This window comes from Sminthopsis crassicaudata, chromosome 4 (assembly GCF_048593235.1).
Source record: "Sminthopsis crassicaudata isolate SCR6 chromosome 4, ASM4859323v1, whole genome shotgun sequence".
Classification (NCBI taxonomy): Eukaryota; Metazoa; Chordata; class Mammalia; order Dasyuromorphia; family Dasyuridae; genus Sminthopsis; species Sminthopsis crassicaudata.
This window is the reverse complement of record NC_133620.1, coordinates 351980015-351993148: the sequence shown is the minus strand read 5'-3', so window position 1 is coordinate 351993148 and position 13134 is coordinate 351980015. Positions and strand designations below refer to the sequence as shown.

General features: G+C 35.1%; 1 protein-coding gene and 1 long non-coding RNA gene across 4 annotated transcripts in view; one reads left to right on the top strand and one right to left on the bottom strand.

The window, feature by feature from the left end:
- The window catches only part of LOC141539154 (uncharacterized), a 55485-nt gene that overhangs the window by 31642 nt on the left and 10709 nt on the right, over positions 1-13134 (bottom strand). The window contains exon 3 of one of the 3 annotated variants that reach the window (XR_012481211.1): positions 1914-2231. The exons of 1 other annotated variant lie outside the window; for it this stretch is intronic. This is a non-coding gene — a long non-coding RNA (uncharacterized LOC141539154). Of the gene's footprint in view, positions 1-1913; positions 2232-6278; positions 6405-13134 lie in introns of those variants that run through there. One more of the 3 variants, XR_012481209.1, reaches the window with a different exon arrangement.
- On the top strand, positions 3107-10237 carry KRT40 (keratin 40). Its single transcript, XM_074261479.1, has 7 exons — positions 3107-3553; positions 4471-4553; positions 5142-5298; positions 6202-6363; positions 6715-6840; positions 8709-8929; positions 10138-10237. Exons 1-7 carry the CDS (start codon positions 3107-3109, stop codon positions 10235-10237), a joined length of 1296 nt encoding a protein of 431 aa, XP_074117580.1.

The window sequence follows — 13134 nt, the reverse complement described above, 5'->3', positions numbered from 1 at the left end:
GGGGACTGAATGTGAATATCAACATAATATTTTCACCTTTTATTGTTGTTTGATTGCTTTTTTATTTCCCATTTTCCCTTTTTGATATGATTTTTCTTGTGCAGCAAAATAAATCTGGAAATATGTTTAGAAGAAATGCATGTTTAATATATATTAGAGTACTTATTGCCTAGGGGAGGGATGGGGGAAAAAGAGAAAATTTTAAAATACTAGGTTTTGCAAGGATAAATATTGAAAACTATCTTTGTATATATTTTGAAAATAAAAGGCTATCACTTTTTTTATAAAGAAGCTTAGAGAAATTAAGTGACTTTTCCAAAGATCATATAGATAACAAGAAGCAAAAAGTAGCATTTTAACCTATTTCTTCTGACTCTAGAATAATTTTTCTTTAAAAATATTGTCAGCATGAATGAAGAATTGTTTTTATAAAATCAACAAGATCCTATTCAGGGAAACTTATAGCCAAGACATAATTTTAAGTATGAATGTCTATCAATTTGATAAGCATTTATTAAGTGCTTACTGTATTCCAGACATTGTGAAAACTCTGCAAATACAAATATAAACAGAAAGATAATTTCTGCCCTCAAGAAGCTTTGCTTTTGTGATTTGAAAATTAAATTAAATTTTGTGATTTCAAAATAATGCACCTGGGTTTTAATCATCTGATTTTTAAAAATGTATACTTTGGCATTGTTCATTGAATTATTTCTTTACTTGTTTTTATTCAGAACCATAACCAGGAATTCTTGAACTTAGGCCTATTTGTTTGAGATGGTACAAGAAGATAGTTAACTTGGTCCAGATATAAATGTACTGAAAGAGGGGTGGCCCATCTCTTCACAAATGAAATCATAATGATGAAGTCAGGGTAGCAAGTCTTAGTTCAAAATAAACATGTGATAAATCCACAATGGCTGTTCTCTTTGTCTAAAACGTAGGTTTGTTTAGTGGAAGAGGTTACAGACACAATGAAGAGATAAAATAGGGACCAGGAGTGGCCACTCAGGAAAGTGCAAATCTTCATCAACATTTATGTTTATGGCCCTAATTTATAAGAAATCAAACCATTCTCCAATTGATAAATGGTCAACGGATATGAACAGACAATTCTCAGATGATGAAATTGAAACTATTACTGCTCATATGAAAGAGTGTTCCAAATCACTACTGATCAGAGAAATGCAAATTAAGACCACTCTGACATACCACTACACACCTGTCAGATTGGCTAAGAAGACAGGAAAAAATAATGATGAATGTTGGAGGGGATGTGGGAAAACTGGGACACTAATACATTGTTGGTGGAGTTGTGAATGGATCCAGCCATTCTGGAGAACAATTTGGAACTATGCCCAAAAAGTTATCAAACTGTGCATACCCTTTGACCCAGCATTGCTGTTATTGGGCTTATATCCCAAAGAAACTCTTTTTGTAGTGGCTAGAAACTGGAAGTTGAATGGATGTCCCTCAATTGGAGAATGGTTGGGTAAATTATGGTATATGAATGTTATGGAATATTATTGCTCTGTAAGAAATGACCAACAGGAGGAATACAGAGAGGCTTGGAGAGACTTATATCAACTGATGCTGAGTGAAACGAGTAGCAGGAGATCATTATACACTTCAACAACAATACTGTATGAGGATGTATTCTGATGGAAGTGGAAATCTTCAACATAGAGAAGATCCAACTCACTTCCAGTTGATCAATGATAGACAGAGACAACTACACCCAGAGAAGGAACACTGGGAAGTGAATATAAATTGTTAGCACTACTGTCTATCTACCCAGGTTACTTATACTTCGGAATCTAATACTTAACACGCAACAAGAAAATTGGATTTACACACATATATTGTATCCAGGTTATACTGTAACACATGTAAAATGTATGGGATTGCCTGTCATTTAGGGGAGGGAGTAGAGGGAGGGAGGGGATAATTTGGAAAAATGATTACAAGGGATAATGTTATAAAAAAATTACTCATGCATATGTACTGTCAAAAAAAATTATAATTATAGAAGAAAAAAAGAAAAAAAACATTTATGTTTAACCTTACATTGTCTTTTAAGACAGACACAAATTATAAAGTACACAAATACATCTTCCATTTCCTATTTGCAAAAAAAAAAAAAAAAAATCAGAATACCTGCTTGTTTATTGAGCAAGATGTTTCTCTTCCTTTCCCCTATCTTTGAAGTGCTGCTCTCTGAGATTGATTATCTAAAACAAGCATGTCATTCATTAGGTCATTTATTAATCAATCAACAAGTATTTATTAAGTGACTATTATGTGCCAAGCATGATCTAGCAATAGGAAGATAAAAATAAAAATAATCCTTCCCTTCAAAGAGATTACATTGAAGAGGGAAGGGGAGTGGAGAGAGACATATTTACATAGAAAAGTAAATAAAAATTAATATAAAGAGAAGAGGTTACTGACAACTGAGGGTGGAAAGAATTAGGAAAGGTCTTATGGAGATGGCACACAAGGCTTAAGGGACACTATGCACAAAAATATGATGATTTGAGATGGTGATGGTGATGGTAGATGGAGTGACACATTTGGAGAACATCAAATTGGCCGAATTTTTATGGAGTATAGAATACATGAAAGGGAGAAATACACAAATAAGTCTGGAAAAGTGGACTAGAGCAAGATTGTGAAGGGCCTTAAATATCAAGATAAATATTTTGCATTTTATCCTAGGGAAAATAATGAACTTTTTGCTGCTTTGCTTCCAAAATCTTGTAGGTCAAATCTAAATGTCAATGACAAACACATCTCATACTTTCCCCCCACATTCCCAAGAGCTCATTTTTATTGTCCCACTGGCACATGGACACTCTGATAGGTCCTAATTGAGCAACATGGAATTGACCTTTTTAATGAGGCAAGCAACTCTTCCATTGTAAATAGACAACAGACTAATGAAATGTTCTTTTGAAAACTAGTATAAACAGGGCTTAAGCAAACATCCTCAGCATTCTGTCAACAACACTAGAGAGGCTATATAAAAATCTCATTGAGGAAGGAAAGGATCAAGTCTGTCTACCTGGAGTCTAGCAGCCGGTCTTTGCCATTCCCTTTGGATACTATGACTTCTGAATGTGCCCCCAAAAGTGACACTCCTGAGTCTTGTTCTGGGGCATCAGACTGCCCCTCTGTTTCAACTTGTTCTACTGAGATTCCCTGCCCCCCCAGCACTGGGGTAGCATCCAGATGCCAAACTCCAACCTTCTTCTCCAGGTCTTGCCGGCCCACAAGTCGCCTAGCAACTTCCTACATACCTGGGAGCTGTAACATCCCTTACTTTGTGGGCAGCTGTGGTTGGGGTGAGGAAGGAGCCTTCAACAGCAATGAGAAAGAGACCATGCAATTCTTGAATGACCGCCTGGCCTGTTACTTGGAGAGGGTCCGAGGTCTGGAACAGGAGAATGCAGCACTGGAGTGCAAAATTCGAGAGCAGTGTGAGCTAGAAATCCCGCTTGTGTGTCCAGACTACCAGTGTTACTTCAACATGATTGAAAACCTCCAACAAAAGGTCTGTTGGCCAATCTTCTTCCTCTCTGCCCCCCTCCCTGCCCTTGCCCCTAATTGTTTGGATATGTTGGCCATAGGAGAATGGGACTACTTTATTAATAGAGCAAGATGAGGATGGGGAGAAAGAGTTCTAAAATATTTTCTAAAAGTGAAATCTGGAATATTATCAGCCTATCGTATGGAATATAAAATGAAATTACAAGGTAAAAAATTTTTTTTTTTTTACAAACCTTAAAGCATTTCATAAGTTATACTACTATTATTGTTGCCGTTGCTACTGCTCCTTAGAATCTTAGAGTCAGGAAAATCTGAGTTAATTTCCCACATCAGACACTTAACTAGCTATGTGACCCCTAGTAAATCAATTAACCCCTCTAAGCCTCAGTTTCCTCATCTGTAAAATGAAAAGGTTGAATTTAATAGCCTCTTAAGATGCATTCCTGCTTTAAATCTAGGATTCTATGAACAGAATTTCTTCTTCTCTGAGGTATGAAATTTACAGTCATGGAAATTGTAAATTGTCATTCCCGAAAGATTTGGATGGTAGAGATATTAATTTTAAAAATCCTTTCTAGAAAGAAAATGCCAATATTTTACTTCTCTTAGGTTATCAGACCATGGGTTTGATGGTATAAATATAGTTAATGAAGTAGTTAAAGGAATTGAAATGTTTTTCACTTCCTTAGTTGGTCTCTAAGTTCTTGGTTCTTTGTTTTTGGAGAGAAATAAAAGTGAATTTTTTTTAATAATTTAAATGATTCTTTTTTTGGCACAAAATACTTGCCAGAAAGTACTCAAAGAGACACTACCTCTCCCCTGCTTTCCCACCCCATCCTCACTAAATAGATTCAGTTTTTAAATTAATGGATGTTTGAATCATTTCAAATCCTTAATGCTATTTAATCTCCTGTCTTTCAGATTTTGTGTACCAAAGCAGAGAATTCTAGATTAGCTGTTCAGATTGACAACTTCAAATTGGCAGCGGATGACTTCAGATCAAAGTAAGTCTGGTGATATGGGATAGGGAAAGGGATGGAAGGGGAATAAGCATGTATATAGCACCTACTATGTATTAGGCACTATGCCAAGTACTTTATAAATATTATTTCATTTAATTCTCAAACCAATCCTCCCAGGTAGGGTTGTTTTTCTCATTTTACAGTTAAGGAAGCTGAGGCAAACAGAGGTTGTTTGTCTATACGTCTTTGTTAATTAACTTACCCAGGGTCAAGAAGCTAGGAAGTGTCTGAGATTGTCTAGTCCCAGACCTTTATCCACTATACCACCTAGCTGCCTGCATAGGGGACCAGTATTAATGTAAAGTCAACCTTGGATTCAGGAGAACTTATCCAATCTCTAACATATGTTAGTTGTGTATTTATGTACTAAATTACCCATTTCCTGATTCTACATTTGGAGTTTTTTTAGTCCTATCTCTCCCCCTTATCATATGAGTTTGAGTAGGTCCCATTACGAAGAATAAGAACAGACATGTAACTGGGAGGTGGGGTGGGATGGGAGTGGGGAATACTATTGAATAAAAATAAATAAGAACAGAATAAAATTAAGATTCCTTCTTTTAATTAAAGGTATGAGACTGAATTGTCTCTTCGACAGATCATAGAGGTTGACATCAATGGTCTTCGAAAAATCTTAGATGACTTGACCTTATGCAAATGTGACCTAGAGTCACAAGTGGAGTCTTTGAAGGAGGATCTACTCTGTCTCAGGAAAAATCATGATGAAGTAAGAGGGGTATGGGGGAAGGGGCATGAAGAGGAGGGCAGTCCAAGTGGAATAAGTAGCCAAATAAAAGTGAAGGATTTAATATTACAAAATGTATGATGAGCATATGCAGAAAAAAATCTGATCAAGAATAAAATGGAGGAAGCACTTTCAATGTCCAGCTGAATTCTGCCATCCCAGTTCTGTAGCTATAGTGACACAATCAATACAGGACCAGCTATAGCTACTTTTCTCTGCTTGCATTTACATAGTATTCTCATATTTGCCCTGGTTTTACATACATTAGCTTGGTTGATTCTCACAACAATCCTGAGAGACAGATACTATTATTCCTATTTTGTAGATGAGGAAACTGAGGCTCAGAGAGATTTCATGGCTTGTCTGGTCATTCAAGTATTAGAGGCAAGTTTTGAACTCCTTCAAGGCCAATCTTTACCTTCTTCTCAGGACTTAAAATCAAATAAACCTAGATTCTAATCTTATTTCAGACAAATTATAACCCTGGGCAAGCCACTTAATTCTAAGTCTCAGTTTCCTTATCTATAAAATGGGGATAATAACACTATCTACCTTTCAGAGTTTACATTCAGATTAACTGAGATTATATTTAAGGAGTGCTTTAAAAAATTCAAAGTGCTTTCTAAATTTGAGTTATTATTATCATTATAAAAGAATTATTTTTCTCAATCTACTTGATAAAATTAAGGTAGTGAAATCTGCAATTATTACTATTATGCATTGTGAGAGAAAATCACATATTTCTGAACACATGGAAGGGGAAATTGAATGTTGTGAGCATAATACCAGCAGCTACTTTAATTACAAGTGCTGGTGTAATGGGGTGGCTGTTGAACCAATGATCTCTTGTCTACACCATTGCCTTTCTAATTTCCTTTTCTTCAGGAAGTTAATTTATTGAGGGAACAACTTGGGGACCGACTCAGTATACAGCTGGACACTAGCCCGCCTGTTGATCTGAACAAGGTCCTGGATGACATGAGGTGCCAGTATGAAGCAGTGGTGGCTGATAACCGCCGAGATGTGGAGCAATGGTTCACCCTTCAGGTTAGAACTTGAGGCCGGATTCTTCTTGTGCAGCAAAATAACTGTATGGATATGTATATATATTGTATTTAACATATGCTTTAACATATTTAACATGTATTGGTCTATCTGCCATCTGGGGGAGGGGATGGAGGGGAAGGAGGGGAAAAATTGGAACAGAAGGTTTTGCAATTTTCAGTGCTGAAAAATTACCCATGCACATATCTTGTAAATAAAAAGCTATTAAAAAAAAAAAAAAAAAAAAAAGAGTGGGGAAAAAAAAAAAAGAACTTGAGGCTGGAAACTAGCCAGCGATTTTAGCTCATGCTTTAATTTTCATCTCCTTTCCTTTAAATAATTCCTGTATTTCAGACAGAGGAACTGAATCAGCAGCAGCTATCCAGCTCTGAGGAGCTCCAATGCTGCCAGTCGGAGATTCTTGAACTGAAGAGGACAGCGAATGCACTGGACATTGAACTCCAGGCACAGCATGGTTTGGTAAGGGGCATGCAGAAATGGATACCTGTTGGAGGGATGTATGAGGCCAATGGAATTTCTTGGATTAATAAAGGACTTAAATCAGTGTAGGTTCTGGCAACTCTATTCCACATCTGTGGATGGTACTCTCCAGAATGGGTATCTGAGCCTGAAATTAAATAGTCATTAAAGGAGCTGAGGAACCCAGTGGAGTTAATTCCCAAACTTATAGCTTCATTATGATGTCAAAGACTGACTTATGGCAGATTAAATATTTTATTCATATTCCTAATATAACAGTGTCTACTATGTACCAGACATTGTACTAAACACTGAGATGCAAAAGAAAAAAACAAAAGTTGTCCCTGCTTTCAAGTAACTTACAGTCTAATGAGAAAGATAACATGCAAATAATATACAAATATACAGGTTAAATTGGATTTAACCAACAGGGGGGAAAGCACTGATCTCAAGTTGTTGTTCAGTCATATCTGATATTTCATGACTCCATTTGGGGTTTTCCTGACAACATATTAGAACAGTTTGCCATTTCCTTCTCCAGCTTATTTTACAGATGAGGAAACTGAGGCAAATAGAATTGACTTTGTGAGGGTCACACAGTTAGTATCTGAAACAGTATTTGATTTCAGGAAAATTAATATTTCTTACTCCAGACCCACTGTACTATCTAGCTGCCCCAGCTAATATTAAAAGGAATCTACAAAGACTTCTTGAAGAATGTACAACTTAAACAGAGACTAAAAAATTCAGGATCGCTCAGATGTGGAAATAAAGAAAAGAAGTATTCCAGAGATAGGACACCATCAGTGAATTTCTAAATTTTTTTTCATTTTACTAGATTTTAAATTCCATTAGAGTAGATAACATGTCTTTTCTAAATTTTGTATCTTCCTCAGCGTCTGCATCAAATAAGTGATTTGTTTATTCATTCATCTGTTCATTCAAGAAACATTAATCAAAGACTTACAAATGTTCTAATCTCTAGGAAAAGTACAAATTATAAATAAGGTAAGGGCTTTATCCTTGTAGAGTTTATAAATATTTGTCCAATCGTTAGATTGAATTTGAATCTTGAAATTCTCTAAGTTTTCCAAGAAACTTTATGTTCCAGATTACCACTTAAATTTAGTCTCTCCCATAAACAAAGAAGAAAAAAAAAAAAAAAGAATCAGAAGTGTTGTGTAATTTAAAGAAAAAAAGATAGTACTTATGCCTTCCTCCCAAAGAAAGTACTGATAAAGTACTAAAACAGTACTAGATATGGAATCAGGAAGACTTAAGTTTGAATACTGTCTCTGACACTCATCAGGTGTCATGGGGGGAATGTGCCACTTATCTAAACCTCTATTTCTTCCTTTGTAAAAATGTGCTACCCCACAGGATTTTTATGAGACTTAAATGAGATGAGGCATGTAAAGTGCTTTGCAAACTTCAAAATGTAGCATAATTATCAGTTAATATTAAACAGCAAACTCGCTTAGACTTCAAAAAATTATAGAACATAAAGGTTCTTGAATCAATGAATAGATGAATGAATGAATAAATGAAAAGAGCATTTATTAAGCAACTGCTTTATATACAACACTACACTAAATTTGGGATATATGAATACAAAGAGCAAAGTAAGATAGTCCCTGTTTTCAAAGACTTCATGTTTTTAAAGGAGAAGACTATATATGTAGAAAGTTTCCATTATAAATTTACAAGTCCAGTATTCATAGAGCCAGGAGTTCCCATAGAATTCATTCAGTCTAATCACCACATTTTATGGAAAAGGAAATTGAAGTCCAAAGAGGTAAAGTAATTCCAGGACATAAGGCCTTTCAGGTAACTAACTCACTTTTCCTGTTCCCCTTTTCACCATTCAGATAGAATCTCTGGAATGCACTAAGGCAGAAACAGAGGAACAATATGCTACACAGCTGGCCCAGATGCAATGCCTGATTGATAATGTGGAGTCCCAGCTGGCTGACATACGCTGTGATCTGGAGCGGCAAAATCAAGAATATCAGGTCCTTTTGGACATGAAGGCTCTGCTTGAGTGTGAGATCACCACCTACCAAAGCCTGTTAGAGAGTGAAGACAGCAAGTAAGTGTAATAGAGCAGCAGGATGCCAGTCTTTAAATAATTACAATGGAATTGAAAAGGCATGAATTGTGCCAAAAGAACTTTATTCTAAAATTGTCCACCTACCCACATCCAAGAAAGAAAGAATGAGAGAGAGAGTGAGAGAGTGGGAGAGAGAGGGAAGGAAGAGGGAGAGAGAGAGAGAAAGGAGAATGAAGAATGGAGATATATAAAGTGTCTCTTACTTTCTGTCTCTGCATCTCTGTCTGAAAGGAGGGAGAAAGACAGAGAAAGAAGGAGAATGAAGAGTGGAGATATATTAAGCATTTGTTAGGCACTCATTATATGTCAAGAACTAGGGGTACACATATAAGCCAAAAAATGTTAAATAAAACCCCCAATGTTGTGATTGTAATTAATTTTATAATGTCACATCCCACTTTTGTAATTAATTAACAGGTAGGAAGAATGTGTGCTTTAACTTTGATGGTATGACACCAACATTATCCACTACATTTAATTTGAAGTTTTTGCCTTTTTGTGTTGTTTTCATTTACAATGCTGTATGTTATTCTCGCTTTGCTTTTTATTACTTCATTTAGGTCTTCCCATAATTTTTTTCCCTGAATTCTCCATATACATTCTTTTTTTTTTTTTTTATCAAACAGTAATATTATACTACATTCTCATGTCACAATTTGTTTCACTTTTTTCCAGTTGCTGAGCATATATTTGGCCTTAGATTTCTATTATCAAAAATAATGCTACTGTGAATATGCTCTTATATGTAGATGTTTTGTGGCTATCATTGAGTTTTGTTGTTGCTGTTGAATCATTTGTCATGATGCTTCATGACTCTATTTGGGGTTTTCTTGGCAAAGATATTGGAGTGACTGGACAGTTCTTTCTCCAACTCATTTTACAGAGGAAACTGAAGCAAAATGTGATTTACCCAGGATCACATCACTGGTAAATGTCTAAGGCTGGATTTGAATTCAGCTTCCTCTGATTTTAGGGCCTAGAACTATCTCCAGTGTAAATTCAGTAGTGATGTAGCCGAGTCAAAGGATATTTTTCAAACCATCTCTTTTTCTAAATGTATTTTTTATGTTTAAAATTTCTAATGTAAAATTCAATACTATCTTTTTCATTTATGTTTTTCCTCCATTTATGCTAATTTCCACTAACCTCCTTCCCTTTAAATATAATTTAAAATCATTTGTCTACAGACTTTCCTGCAATCCATGTTCCTCATTGTCTACTTCTGACAATACCTGTGAACCCTGCACAGCCTGCTTGATCTGTACAGTTGAAGGATGCCAAGTCTGAGTATCCAGTACCAACATGTCTCATCAAGGAAGCAAATAGTTTGGTTCAATCCAGATATAAGAAACTGGATTTGATCCATGGACTTCAAAGTAACCTGTTCCCTTTGATCTTCTGAACAAATTTCAGTGATAGAAGCAACTTGTAGTTGCTGATATTGGCTATATTGGAAATTTGGTACAGTAAAAAATATGATTCTTCCCCTCTTAGAAGCCATCCCAGACTGCAGGGGAAGGGTTTGGTGTTACATTGCCAGTAATTTGTGCTCTGTCTGAACATCTCGTTCCCTGACTGCCAGAAGTAAATTTTCTATTAGCACAATATTACTAAACCTTGAATTTGGGATTCTTTTTTTCACACCTAGAGAGCTAAGTAATGAAATAAAACCTTTAAAAAAATAAGTGCTCCATCAATGATTCTAGTACTTAAAGCTAAAATGAATTGGGGGTGAGGGGCAATTACCATTATCAATCATACTGATTTTATGATTTGAAATAATACTATGCTATTTGAAAAACTTGAAAATGTCACAATGTAGAATGAATGAATTGATGAATGTTTGCATGCATGAACAAAAAGTAATTACTAAACATTTGTTAAGTACCAGGCACTATGCTAAGCACTGGGTTCACAGATATAAAAGGCAAAAAAAACAAAAACAAAAAAAAGCCTCTATCCTTTAAAAATTTGTATTTTATTAGGGGAAGATTTGGGGGAATGGTGTTGTCTTGTATTCAATGAGCTCACATTAGCTCACATTCTAAGTGCTGGTTTTGACTATGATGTCACAGGAATGATAAGTAAAGTTACAGCAAAGAATGGTAGCATTGAATTGATTTCTGTTCCAAGAGATTAGAGAGGGGTAGGGGAAAGCTTCATGGAATAAAGATGGCTAGAGAGCAAGAGATGGGGCTGGGCCAGCCTAGTTATGAAGAACTACTAATCAGGAGCAAAAGATCCCACGGCAGGAGCTAATGCTTGGTCAAAGGCAAGTAGGCAAGGTATAAAGATGACCAGCAACTTTAAAATTATTTTATAAAAATGTATTAAATTTTTAAAATTTGAAAGACTCCAAAGCAACTGCTTGTAAATGCCTTATTCAAACACAGTTCTTCTTAACTCAAAGTCCACTAAGCCACTTTGCCTGCTATCTTTATTGTAAAAGGCAAAATAGCATAACATTAGATTAGAATGATTAGTTCATTTAAGCCCTTCAGCTTTAGGAAGTTTATTTTAACTTCAAGGTTATGGGTTCAGCCACAATCACATCATGTCATTAGTTAGGAAAATTCATAATGTTTAGATAAAAATCGAATTCTCTGCTAAACTTTACATTTATATATAACTGTAATTAAACTCTGTACTCTTTATGGTTGAAACAAAATTAAATTTATAGGAAATGTTTGGATAGTGAAACAACACATTATATTATGTGAATAGATAAACACTGAAAAGAGGTTGAACTTGATACTTTTTTCTTGGATTCTCTTCTCTTTGATTTCCAAAGGACACAGACCTCTTAGTGATATTGTTGGATGCAAGGGTACACACAGTTTTATTGACCTTTGGGTATTTCCTGTAATAGTTGGACCAGTTCACAACTCTACCAATATGCTTTAGTGTCCCCATTTTACCATATTCCCTACTCCATGCTTGTGATTTTCCTTTTCTGTCATGTTAGCCAGTCTTATAGATGTGTTTTAATTTGTTGTTTCAAATTTTCATTTATTTAATTAATAGTGATTTAGACCACTTTTACATGTGACTATTGATAGCTTTATTTATTTTATTCTTTTATTTATTCTTCTAGAAATTGTAGATTAATATCCTTTCATCAATTTTTAATTGGGGAATGGTTCTTATTTTATACAAAGATAGACATAGATAAATAGATATAGATTTGCTCAGATTTCTATATGTTCAAGAAAAGAGGACTTTGAGTCATTCCTCAATTGATAAATGATCAAAATATATGAACTATACCCAAAGGGCTATAAAATCAAGCATATTCTTTGATTTAACAATACCATTTCTGAATCCCCAAAGAGATTTTTAAAAAGGAAAAGGATCTATATGAAGAAAAATATTTATAACAGCTGTGTTATCAGGGCAAAAAATTAGAAACCCAGGAGATGCCATCAATTGGAAAATGACTGAAAAAAATTGTGGTATGTGATTATGATAGAATATTATTGTTTCATAGGACATGATGAGCAGGATACTCTCAGAAAAATCTAAAAAGTCTTCCATAAACTCAAGCAAAGTGAAACATACTATGTACAAAGTAATAGTAATGTCCTAGAATAATCAGCTGTGAATTACTTTGTTCTTCTCAGCAATGCAATGATCCACGAAAGGCTCATGATGAAAAATACTATCCATACCCAGAGAAAAAAACTGATTGGTCTAAATACAGATCAAAGCATATTTTTTTTTAAACTTTTTTTTTGGGGGGGGGGTAAGAGGAGGGATCCATGTTTTCTTTCACAACATGACTTTTATGGAAATATTTTGCGTAACTTCACATGTGCCTTCTTAAAGGGTGTGGGGATGGGAAGGAAGGGAGAAAATCTGAAATTTATCATTTTAAAAACAAATGTAAAATATTACCTTATATATAACTTAAAAATAAAAATATTTTAATTTTTTTTAAAAAAAAAGAAAAGAGGACTTTCCCAAAGAAATTGACTGCAAAATAATTTTCCCAGTGCCCTTCTTTCCTTCTAGTTTTTGGGAAGGAGGAAGAGAGGAAGGGAGGGAGGAAGAGAGGAAGGAAGGAAGGAAGGAAGGAAGGAAGGAAGGAAGGAAGGAAGGAAGGAAGGAAGGAAGGAAGGAAGGAAGGAAGGAAGGAAGGAAGGAAGGAAGGAAGGAAGGAAGGAAGGAAAGAAGGAAGGAAGGAA

Excerpts from the sequence above, each read along its gene's own strand:
- KRT40 (XM_074261479.1), top strand. The coding sequence starts at position 3,107 with ATGACTTCTGAATGTGCCCCCAAAAGTGACACTCCTGAGTCTTGTTCT. Across the intron at positions 5,299-6,201 it reads TCAGGAAAAATCATGATGAA|GAAGTTAATTTATTGAGGGA; the intron begins GTAAGAGGGGTA and ends CCTTTTCTTCAG. Across the intron at positions 6,841-8,708 it reads TCCAGGCACAGCATGGTTTG|ATAGAATCTCTGGAATGCAC; the intron begins GTAAGGGGCATG and ends TTCACCATTCAG.